We start from the raw sequence: 12,533 nt of genomic DNA, 5'->3' as shown, positions 1-12,533 counted from the left end.
CAGGTTATATATGCAATTTACGAAAGGAGATATGTGCAAATATTTGCATATTAATACGCAGAATGCTCCTTGAGTATTTCACCACTGGAATTATGAAATTAAACTGCAGGGAGGCGTTGCGATCATGTGTTACAGCTACGATGCGTGCAGAAAGGGCCGATCATGAGCCCATCCTCCGGCACTGACATCACGGCTCCGCCGTCCCTCCCCTCCCCCTCTTTCTATCCTCCCCCTAAAGTAGTTTTCCTGCCTCGCACTGTTCGTCACCGCCGCCCTCGGCTTCCCAATTTGACGGGAGGGTCCGGCGTAGGCCCGCCTCTCCTCGGCTCGCATTATCCTGCACCCCGCCTCCAGCGACGGGCTTGGTTGTGAGCGGCCGGCGGCAGGCAGGGCTCGCAGTAACAATACTGACATCCGCGAAGGGAAGATGGAGCGCGGAGACCAGGATTTCAACATACTGCTGGCCACGGACTCCTACAAGGTGGGCTCGGAGGGATGAAGGGCGGCGGTGAGCGCTGGCTTGGCCGGCAGGCGGAGCTCATTGACCGCAGCGGTGCGGCAAAGCCGAGGATGATTATTCTCTGAGGCCATCGCTCCGTGCGCCGGGTTTGCTAGGCCGACCTGGGGGGGTCATTTAGCCATCGAGGAACCGAAAAGCGCTGTTTCATAACCTCCGTGACTCTCCCTCCCACCCTGATTCATGTGCTCCTGGTTAGTATGCGGACATTTTCTGCAAAGGAGTAAGTAAATGCTCCGTTTTGCACGTACGCGCAGTGGAGGGGGGGGCGGTTTGTTCTGAGGGTCAGAAGAGGCGAAGTGATGAAGGGGAGGGTCGAAGGGTAGCAGCTGGTCCGGGAGGGGGGGCTCGGCCATCCTGCCGAGCGCGTGACAGTGGGCTCCGAAACGGAAAGTGAAACTAACGTAAAGTAAAATCAAGGAAGTGCGAATATATTACAGTAACTTATTTGAAAATGTAAATCATCTTCTCACTAGTTAAGCGGAATAAAATGATACAATGTTTTGGGTTTCAATTTGAACTACAAATGAAACAAAAGACTTTACTTTCTTTGTGACCGCATGCCAATGAGGAGTTTATCTGAAGGCGTAATTTCAGCGATAGAAACGGCGGTAGTGCGGACTGGATGATGCGCACAGGTACCCAGTGACGGCGGCCAGAGGCTCTGCGGCCTCCTTTCAGGCTACAGTCACTATTTTCGTGCTTTTCGGGGTGATGCCGACTGAGATGGATGCGGAGAAGCCGACTGCCACGCCTTTAGTTATGAAATCAGACTATTCTGCAGTCAAGCATTAAGTGCTTCACAGCAGAAGTAAAAGAATAAGTACCCTTAACTTCCTTGTAAAGCGAACAGGGTATGTCGTAATAATTTTCCCGTTTCATTTAAAGTCAATGTTTAAACTGTATAAGAATCTCTGATATATCACACTTTCTGCCTAAGACAGTGCATTTACTAATATCCATGATAAATACCGTACATGTATTATTATATATAATATATAATCATTACATTGTATGAATGAAAGCTTACGTGCATTCCTTTCTCATATGATCAGCACTGCATGGCTGAGTATCCAGATTAACAATTTTCTGCAACATGCTACATGTTAGCTCTGGTACTTGAGGGGGGCGGCTCGAATGTTCGGACATGTGCCTGAAAGTGTGTGGCTCAAGGGGTCAGGATGCCTGATCTGTGATCCAAATGTGGCTGGTTTGAGTCCCAGGGCTGAGTGCTTTTCCCGTTGGACCCTTGACTGAGGCCCTTAATTCCCAGCTGTCTCACCCTGCTTTCCCAACAATACGTGTTACTTCTGATAAACACATCTGCTGAATAAATTAAATGCATAATGAAAGTGTAGTGAGGCTCCCTAGGGGGAGGTAGAGCTTCACTACAGAGAGAGAGGGCTGTGCAGACTGCCGGAGCGCCCCCATGTGGGCTAGGCAAAGAGCCGCGTGTCGTGTGGGATGGCTGGACCGGAAGGTAAATGTAAAAGAGAGAACTTTTATGTGAGATGAAATGTGCTTTTGACCTTAACATTTATTTATAGTTTCCATGGTCATGTTGTCTGGAGCAAACTGGTCGCTCTGCCTGAAAACAGGTGCACGGCCCCAGATTTATAATCTCCCTGTTCTGAGGAGAGACTTTGGTGCGTTTAGCAGAAAACTTGATAAGCTGTTAACAAGACGCATGGAGCTGAGCTCAGTGTTCGGCTTGGAATCAGAGTCCAAGTGTCAGAAAAAGATCTCAGGCTGCCCGGCGCTGCCTTTTCGGGGGCGTGTGACATTGTTATGAAGGTCAAGGAGGAAGCAAAGGTTACAGGCTGTTAATAGCTGCAGCCAGTGGAGTCGCGTCTGTCACTAACACTGCAAAATGCAGTGGCATTATTTAAACACTTAATGGGGAAAAAACCTCTCCGATTGTTTTAATGAAAAAAGATCAGCCTGCAAGATTTTCAGTTTTATGTGGATCGTTTAACTTCTGTGGCACGACATCCTTATGGAAAATGCTGCAACAGGATCTATTTAACCCCCCCCCCCCGCCCCCCCAGGGCAGGCCGTGCCCAGCGGCGTCTGTGAGGATGGTTGTGTGTTTCATCTGCTTTACTCGGACCTTGGTGCTAAAGCAATGGCTTGACCCATCTGATTGTGACCAGCAGTGGGTGCATCCGAAGGATCTAGGTGAAGCAGAAGCCTGGTGCCATTCAGAATCTGCCCTCCCCTCCCCCCCACCAACGCTATGCAGAAGGTACCAGAGAGTCAAAATGGGCCCTCATAGGGGGTCCCACATTCTACACCCCAGGAGGGGGTTGCAGACTGAAAAATGCCACGTTTTATCATGCTCATTGTGGTTCTGCTCTGATTTCAATGACAAAGGATTCCAGAAAAAGTAGAATCAGAAATATTCATCAGACCGTGAACCTGCACAGTTATTCTGGCCTTAATGTTTCTGGACAAAATAAGCAGCGTAAGCACATTAGAGCGCGCTCGTTAATGTGTCCATGTCCGTGATCCTGTTGCCAGGCATTACAGCAATTACCATACCCCGTTTGTAAATACCTTACCCCGTTGGTAATTGCCTTACTCTGTTTGTAATTACCTTATTCCATTTGTAATTACCTGCTCCCGAATCCCTTGGCCAGCCTATTGGAGAGGATTTCTTCTTTTTCCTTCATATAGGGGAACCATGATAATGAGACACTCTTACCCTTCCTGTTTTGTTCCCATGTGTCCCTCAACCTAAGCCCCTAAAAACTCGTCACGCTTGAAGCAGGCGTTTAGCGAGGACGATAGTCCCAGTTAATGCCTGGATTCATCCCAGGATTCTCATAACTGGGCCAGAAGAGAGTGTGGGGATGGGGCCTGTCCACGTCGCTGCCTGACAGTGATGCTGAGGCAGCGTGGTTGTGGTGGCCTGGCATCATTCTGATCTGGGTTTGCTCTTACCAGCCCTTGATCCAGACGGGATTCCAGGTGTCACTTTCAGATAGTAGTAGGCTGGGAATAAATGCCCAGAACTGCTTCTCCAACTCGATGCTCTGCCACCAGCTTCGTCTGAAGTGCTGTTGAGTGTCAGTGAGTGGGATGGGGGCCCGGCCCGTTTGTCCTGTCAGAACTTTGATGTCACATGAACCATTGTCCTGTGAAACCCAAAAATTTCCGAAACGTCGATTTGTTTACTTTAATACCTGTCTCTTTATCTGTTGCATAGGTCACACATTACAAGCAGTACCCACCCAATACTAGTAAGGTCTACTCGTATTTTGAGTGCCGGGAGAAGAAGACAGAAACCAGCAAGGACAGGAAAGTCAAGTATGACAAAACGGTCTTTTATGGTCTACAGTACATCCTGCACAAGTACTTAAAAGGTAGTAATTCCTGTTTCACAACTTCTTGTGTTTGTCTTAAATTTGGTAGACTTGTTTATGTATTTAAAAGAATTCAAGGTCACACACCATAGACACTTCCTTTTAAAATACACCAACCCGGAGGCTTCTTGCATTATTGAGGTATTTGTACCTCGCATTCCAACAAGGGTAAAATGTGTCTCTTGTGATGAGTTCAGAAAACTGCACTGTTGCTGCTCCCTTTCACCCCTTCCATTTTATCTCCGTCACCCCCCGCTGTCACCCATCCCTGTGTTTCTCCGCCTCTACTGCTTCGGGGGGGTCCCAGGCAGGGTGGTCACTTCAGAAAAGATTCAAGAGGCAAAGAAGGTGTATCTGGAACATTTTCAAGATGATGTGTTCAATGAGAGTGGCTGGAACTATATTCTGCAGGTAAATGGGTTAAACAAATATCTGTAGTTACAAGATTTTGTAGAGCTGTAGTATTTTTTTGTTGAGGTTTGCATAATACAGAAATGATGGTCAACTTTGCTAGTTAATGGATGAACTCATTTTTCTTGAAGTTTACTTTCAGTATTTTTCTGTCATGAAATATTGTCATGTTTTTCACATGTCCAAAAGTGATGCTTATATTAAATACACAATACTCAATTATTAAAAATGTTTTTATGTCATATTAGCACGTCAGATCATGTATTTATTTTGAGCTGTAGTTAAAGTGGATATTTATGTTCTTTGTTTGCAAGGACCTAGGTCCGTGCACTTCATTGTAGAGTCATACGTGCAATTTGTGGCTTTCAGGAGTATGATGGTCACCTCCCCATCGAAATCAAGGCTGTCCCAGAAGGCAGCGTGATCCCACGTGGAAATGTGCTCTTTACCGTCGAGAGCACTGACCCCAAGTGCTATTGGCTCACAAACTGGGTGGAGGTCAGTGAAATGGCACTCTATTGGTTGAGAAATGGACCCCTGTGTGGTTCATCCTACATTCTGCCAGATGTAAATCTTCCCCGTTCAGAAAGACTCTGTGTCCAGTCACGGATTCATAAGACAGTCACCCTTATTTTTGTTTTTTTTTCTTGATTTGTTTTTATTTACTTGGCCAGTGGTGGCTGCTGTTTATTTAATTGAAATGGCTGTTTGCATGTTTCATGATGGTTGTTGTTCATTCGAAGGTAAGTTCATGGTGTATCTTTCACCTTGGTGTCACTGTGCAGAAAAGAGAATGATTTCTGAATATGAATTTCTATGATCAGAAAAAACTCCCCATACTGGCATTGACTCTAACCAGCCCATAGAATGTGAAAGTTGAACTTGATCTGCTCATCATAATCATGGGGCTTAATGTCATGCCATCATGCCTGATGTCCACTTATACACCTCTTCTCCTAAATGGTTTACTACTTTGAAATATTTGCTCCAACCCTTCCATCCGCTTGAACGTAGGTCTCAAATGTGCTTATCCACAACAAATCAGGAGAAGAACCTTAAAGCAGGGAGTGGAGCATCAGCAATATCATCACCTCCACAGGGCCTGTAGGCAATGTTGCCGTAGCATAATTTAAGGGGCCCAGAATGAAGCCCCATCTGTCTGGGAGGCCTAAGACGTCTATCAGTACGGTACAGAGTGTAATTCTTCTATAGTTGTATTGTGCTTCCCCACCAGACAGTATCCACTGAGAATTTCTGTTCTGGCTTCATAGTCAAAGTCGTCAAGTCAAAGGTGGACTTTGCTTGACACTCAAGGAATACTATCCCAAGTCCTTTAGATGCCCTTTGACTTTTAAATGGATGGTGCCCTTGTAACAACCTTGTTCACATACATGCTCCATGAATGAAGGATCTGGTGCTGACCCAGTAGCCTTGTCAAGTGAACAGTCTCTCATCTCCTCTTCCACAGACGATTCTAGTTCAGATCTGGTATCCCATTACCGTGGCCACCAATTCCAGGGAACAGAAGAAGATCCTGGCCAAGTATCTGAAGGAGACTTCTGGGAGCCTTGAAGGTCTCGGGTACAAGCTCCATGACTTTGGTTATCGGGGAGTCTCTTCACAGGAGGTAATCTGAGTGTAGCAGGGGCTTTAAAATCCCAATGAATCAGGCCCAATTCAATCATTTTCTAATATTTCACTTCTGGCCCATTTCAGCAACTGCTTCAAACAGTCTACTGTAAAACCAGCAAGTTTTTCAATGGTCTGGTTGTCAGCATTTTTGCTTATGTCTGTTTCAGACAGCTGGCATTGGAGCTTCTGCGCATTTGGTGAACTTCAAAGGCACAGACACCGTGGCTGGTATCGGGGTCATTAAGAACTACTACGGAACCAAGGACCCTGTGCCTGGATTCTCTGTGCCGGCAGCAGAGCACAGGTAGACCTGCAGCAGATACCAGGCTGCCGCCCCTCACTGTCTATGCCTGAAGTTTTTTCTTTTTTTTTAACTGAAAAGCATTTTTCTAAATATAGTGGATGCTGCCACCTGACTCGTCATAGTCAGTAACCCAGATCTTTTGGGAAAATGCAGCTTTTTTACGTTATTTTTTTCAGAATTGCATATTTATTGCCTCATGTTTTGACTGTACTGCCCTCTTCTGAATGCTGTGTCTTGTGGTGGTAAAAGGGTAATTACATGATTTCATGTACATCTCCATCACATTCTCACCAAGAAGAAAGACGGAATCAATGGAACAAAAGGGCAGACTGTCCTAACTGAACTGAAATATAAGTTGAATATAAAAGGGCGCTTTTCTCATATAGGTCGCTAATGTTTGTTTTTGTATAACGTCCGTGCCTGGCGGTAAAATCAGCAAAACACGCGCTCTTTCTGTACCTGTTATTTGATGTGAAGTTCCTTTTTTGTTTGTGTGACTCAGGGGCCTGGCATGCTTCCCACTGACTCACAATGTTCCCACTTCTGCACTTTCCCCCAGCACCATTACCGCCTGGGGAAAGGACCATGAGAAAGACGCCTTTAAGCACATCGTGACGCAGTTCCCCTCCGTCCCGGTGTCTGTCGTCAGTGATAGCTATGATATTTACAACGCCTGCGAGAAAATTTGGGGTGAAGACCTGAGGGACCTCATCGAGTCTCGGAGTGCTAAGGCACCTCTGTTGGTGCGACCAGACTCTGGGAACCCCCTGGACACCGTACTGAAGGTAGGCTAGGGCATCATCACATCATGAAAGACCCTGATCTTTGTGGCATGTACTGATCAAAACCACTTGTGGGCAAATTCACAACAGCAGAGACCAAGTAGTGAAAAATAAAAGCAATAGTGGAAAAACAGGAAGTACAGGTGCTCCTCGACTTACAATGGAGTTACGCTCTGATTAATCCATAATAAGTGAAAAACAATTGCATATGATACGGTAAAAAAGTAAATGACTACTGTTACTGAATAAGTAAATGATTACTATAACTAAATACCAGTAATTGCATTGTGAATAAATGAGTACAAGTTTGTTGATTTGGTTAAACACAGGAAAAAAACACCATACAATATATTATAAAGTATCATATAATATATCACTAGCCTGGGAACAGATCAAAATTCAAAGACAAAACCCAAAGACTATCATAAAACGAAGAGCATCTGTATACGAAAAATGGTAGCTTTGTAATGACAGTGTGCAAATTAGTACCAGTAAATAAACGAACAGTCATAGTCTAAATGCACAATTGAGTACATTCAGTAGAGAATATGATGATTTTTTAAATATGACTGAACAATGTTCATAAGAAGACTGATACCTTTTATTATATCAGAATTTTTATTCAATATAACTCTGTAAGAATTAATGTCCTGTCAGGTCTTGGATATTTTAGGCAAGAAGTTTCTTCCTGTTGAGAACAGCTTGGGTTTCAAGGTTTTGCCCCCCTACATTCGAGTGATCCAGGGCGACGGTGTAGATATCAACACGCTGCAGGAGGTGGGTACAGTCATCCTGTTTTCTGGGACCAGCGCCTTGCTGGAGGATGCTCAGTTTGACCTCGTGCCTGTGCTTGGGTGGGGGGCAGATTGTTGAGGGAATGAAGACGAACCGGTGGAGCATCGAGAACATCTCGTTTGGCTCTGGTGGTGCCTTGCTGCAGAAACTGACTCGAGACCTCCTGAACTGCTCCTTTAAGTGCAGCTATGTCGTCACCAACGGTCTTGGGGTGAGTTCTCGCCATGGTCTTCTCCTCTACATCTAAAAACTACTACAATGAATCAGACCACACCTTTTCAGTCATAATTGTCAGTCTTCCACTGCACCAAGTGACATCAGCGTTCCTGTGGGATGGTCATGCTTTCGGCCCAGATTTCCGAGGTTCAGCCACGTTCTCCTCTACTACTGCCGATTAGTTTGCAAATACGGCTCGTTTTCCCCACAGGTAAATGTGTTCAAGGACCCTGTAGCGGACCCCAACAAGCGCTCCAAGAAGGGACGGCTGTCCTTGCACAAGTCGCAGAGTGGGGAGTACCTCACCCTGGAGGAGGGCCGAGGGGAGCTGGAGGAGTATGGAGTGGTGAGCATTTCTAAATGGCCTCATGTGCTTGTTGAGTTTTAGGCTCAGTGGGCTGCAGAGTAGTCTAACACCTCCTAGGCTGGGAGTTTGAATCTGACTCCTGTAGCTGTATATATTCTCCTATGTTTTTCTCCTCTTTCCCATAGTCCATACACTACACATTTATGTAACGTTTTATAAAAAGCCATGCTGACCTTCCCACATGCTCTGCAATACATGGTTTTGGAAGATGGATGTTTAGAACCTGTGTATTGCGTCCCCTCGCTTCCCCTTTTCACCACATGTTGCACTTCATCCTTCATATATTTGTTTCACATTTTCATCCCAGTTCAGCTTCTAGCTGAAACTGGCACTGGATTCACTGCTCTGGCTTCGAGCGCTTGGCACAGGTGTGCGATCCTCAGATTGCCCAGTGGCTGGCCACCGATTCCTTTGGTGTGGCGAGTTCGCAAACCAAACTTTCCAGCACCGCTCAGGGTTGTGGAAAATTATTTTAGAAAAACTGGTCATTTTGGGGACCTAAACCTTTCAGCCAATGAGTACAACTGCTAGCACCTTTCCAGATGGCTATGATACCCTCTTTGAATTATTTGCCAAACCTCTATAAGAACACCTGTCCCTTAATGTTTCCAGTCAAAAGATGGCGGATATATTATTTTTATTCATCTAATGTATTTATAATATTTACTTTTATCAGCCAATTATTAGACCAGTGGGGTCCATGGTATCTTTTCAGCGCCTTGGAAATACACTGGATCGTTCTCTCTTCTGTGTCATGAGAAGCACCTTTTATATTGAACAATGAGTTGTGATTATTTAAGGACATTGATAGATGTTCTGATTTACTTTGTTTTTTAGTTTAAAATTTAACACAAAAATTTTACAGAACCGAGTGTGAGATTAGCACTTGCTTGTAAAACTGGCTGATATTTTTGCATCTCCATGCAGTTAAATATTGCACAACAAAACAAAAAGCAAACTCATGATGAAAAACAGATGTTTTGTATTTTAGATGTCTACATTTTAATCTACTACCCATCTGCCCTTCATGCTGTTTGTGAATCGCTGTTAGAGGCCACCTTTATTGCCTCACTTCAGCGGTCAAATCTCACTCTGGTTTCTTTGGTATGTCTGTGCCCATCAGGACCTGCTGCACACAGTATTTCACAATGGGAAGATTGTGAAGACCTACACGTTTGACGAGGTCAGAGAAAACGCCAAGCTCAAGGACTGCGAGCTACAAGAGCTGCTGAACTGACCGAGCTACAGCCTGCCCAGGCAGCACTGCATGGGCTGTCTGTGCTAGGGGTCCCGGGTCCTGTTTGAGGTCACCACCACCCTGCACCTCTGGCATGGAGAGAAAGCCAAACACCTGCCTGAGCTCAAAGAGAGAGCACGCTCACAGAGAGCTTGTTGGAACAAACCCCACAGAATGCGTCTGTATGCCGTCTACAGAACTGTATGCTACAAATTCCAGAACTTTAAGCTTTGTTGTATATTTACTTGTGGGACGATAAAGTTACAAGAGACTAATACAGTTTGAGGACTTACTGTACATGAACTGTTCAGTAGACCACAATTCTGAAGTAAACATGCACATTAATGAAAGTGTCTGAACTTTAATCAGCTGTAGAACCTTAAGGTAAATGTTACATGTTGATGAATGTGGGTGTTTTTTTTGCAAACTGTTAATTACCTGTTGTTGGGGATTATATTCCTTTATGCAATTTATGTTTTTAAATGGGAAAGGCACTTTTTGGTTTTTGTCCCGTTCACGTTTTATTCAGAGAACCGGATCTTTCCTCCCATTGTAAATGCCAAATGAAGGTGATCTATTGCCTGTTCTGTAGACTGTGTCCTGTAGCAGTCAGACTTTGTTCTGACGGTAAGAAATCCACAATATCCATGGAAAGAGTAATTGTTTTTTTGTACAATTTAAAATGTTTATTGCATTACTGTCATTTGGAAATTAAACACTTTGACAGTTTTACAATGAGATATGGATCAAAACATTTTACTAGAACCTGATTTTACTATTTTGATACTTTCAAATTTAATTTTCATTAGATTTTTTTTTTTTTTGGAAAATATAATGTTGTTGAAAAGTTATCACACTGAATATTTCTAATTATGTGGCCAAACTGCCTTCTCTGAGATTTTTGTGTGTTTGTGTCTGCAGATATGTATGTATGTATGTATGTATGTATGTAAAGCTTAAGTAAAAGCTCTGCCTGGCTGGGAAGATGTACCTTTTTCTGTGTGAAGCCCAGTTTTATAAAAATCACTATTTCATCAGTTTTAGCTCATTTGTGTACAATATTTGAATGCTGAAGGTGATGTGTATGTGTGTGTATTTTTCTATTTTTTTCCTTTCATCACCTTTGGATAATGTTATTGTGGAGATATTGACATAATACTGAAATGACCACACTGTTTGCCGAAATATTTTCTTCATTGTAAAGTAAAAAGACGACTGCATTTCCTTTTCTATCTACTGAAAAAAATAGAAGAAAAAAATCGGCGAAAGCACTAGCATTTGATTTGATGGCAACTGTATCTATTTTCAAGAGGGATCTGTGTGCTTGAAACGTGTGGGTGAAATTTGAAATAAAGCAATAACGAATAGAGCAGTTGCTGATTTCTTTGTGTTTCAGAATCTTAGGCGATTTCAGGGGCATGTGAGCTGCGACTGCATACATGTATTGATGCTCCGTCTGAATGACAGACCCACCTGTTGGTATATGGGCACACGCACGTACTTCTGCTCCGTCTGAATGACAGACCTAATTATTGGTATATGGGCACACGCACGTACTTCTGCTCCGTCTGAATGACAGACCCACCTGTTGGTATATGGGCACACGCACGTACTTCTGCTCCGTCTGAATGACAGACCTAATTATTGGTATATGGGCACACGCACGTACTTCTGCTCTATTAGAATGACAGACCTAATTATTGGTATATGGGCACACGCACGTACTTCTGCTCTATCTGAATGACAGACCCACCTGTTGGTATATGGGCACACGCACGTACTTCTGCTCTATCTGAATGACAGACCCACCTGTTGGTATATGGGCACACGCACGTACTTCTGCTCTATCTGAATGACAGACCCACCTGTTGGTATATGGGCACACGCACGTACTTCTGCTCTATCTGAATGACAGACCCACCTGTTGGTATATGGGCACACGCACGTACTTCTGCTCTATCTGAATGACAGACCCACCTGTTGGTATATGGGCACACGCACGTACTTCTGCTCTATCTGAATGACAGACCCACCTGTTGGTATATGGGCACACGCACGTACTTCTGCTCTATCTGAATGACAGACCCACCTGTTGGTATATGGGCACACGCACGTACTTCTGCTCTATCTGAATGACAGACCCACCTGTTGGTATATGGGCACACGCACGTACTTCTGCTCTATCTGAATGACAGACCTAATTATTGGTATATGGGCACACGCACGTACTTCTGCTCTATCTGAATGACAGACCCACCTGTTGGTAAATGGGCACACGCACGTAATTCTGCTCTATCTGAATGACAGACCCACCTGTTGGTATATGGGCACACGCACGAACTTCTGTTCTATCTGAATGACAGACCCACCTGTTGGTATATGGGCACACGCACGTACTTCTGCTCTGTCTGAATGACAGACCCACCTGTTGGTATATGGGCGCACGCACGTACTTCTGCTCCGTCTGAATGACAGACCCACCTGTTGGTATATGGGCGCACGCACGTACTTCTGCTCCGTCTGAATGACAGACCCACCTGTTGGTATTTGGGCGCACGCACGTACTTCTGCTACGTCTGAATGACAGACCCACCTGTTGGTATATGGGCGCACGCACGTACTTCTGCTCCGTCTGAATGACAGACCCACCTGCTGGTATATGGGCGCACGCACGTACTTCTGCTCCGTCTGAATGACAGACCCACCTGTTGGTATATGGGCGCACGCACGTACTTCTGCTCCGTCTGAATGACAGACCCACCTGCTGGTATATGGGCGCACGCACGTACTTCTGCTCCGTCTGAATGACAGACCCACCTGCTGGTATATGGGCGCACGCACGTACTTCTGCTCCGTCTGAATGACACACCCACCTGCTGGTATATGGGCGCACGCACGTACTTCTGC

The 12,533-nt window shown here is 44.9% G+C and overlaps 1 protein-coding gene across 1 annotated transcript; it reads left to right on the top strand.

Annotated features, from left to right (window-relative positions):
- Nucleotides 1-258: 258 nt before the first annotated feature.
- LOC125745764 (nicotinamide phosphoribosyltransferase-like) lies at nt 259-10,995 on the top strand. Its single transcript, XM_049018944.1, has 11 exons — nt 259-481; nt 3,726-3,882; nt 4,190-4,293; nt 4,663-4,791; nt 5,762-5,920; nt 6,093-6,229; nt 6,789-7,014; nt 7,669-7,788; nt 7,877-8,017; nt 8,234-8,368; nt 9,513-10,995. The coding sequence occupies exons 1-11, from the start codon at nt 428-430 to the stop codon at nt 9,624-9,626; spliced, it is 1,476 nt and encodes a 491-aa protein (XP_048874901.1). The 5' UTR covers nt 259-427; the 3' UTR covers nt 9,627-10,995.
- Nucleotides 10,996-12,533: the final 1,538 nt, after the last annotated feature.

This window comes from Brienomyrus brachyistius, chromosome 1, assembly GCF_023856365.1.
Source record: "Brienomyrus brachyistius isolate T26 chromosome 1, BBRACH_0.4, whole genome shotgun sequence".
Taxonomy (NCBI): domain Eukaryota; kingdom Metazoa; phylum Chordata; class Actinopteri; order Osteoglossiformes; family Mormyridae; genus Brienomyrus; species Brienomyrus brachyistius.
Note: the sequence above shows the minus strand (reverse complement) of the source record. Positions and strands in the feature narration are given on the sequence as shown.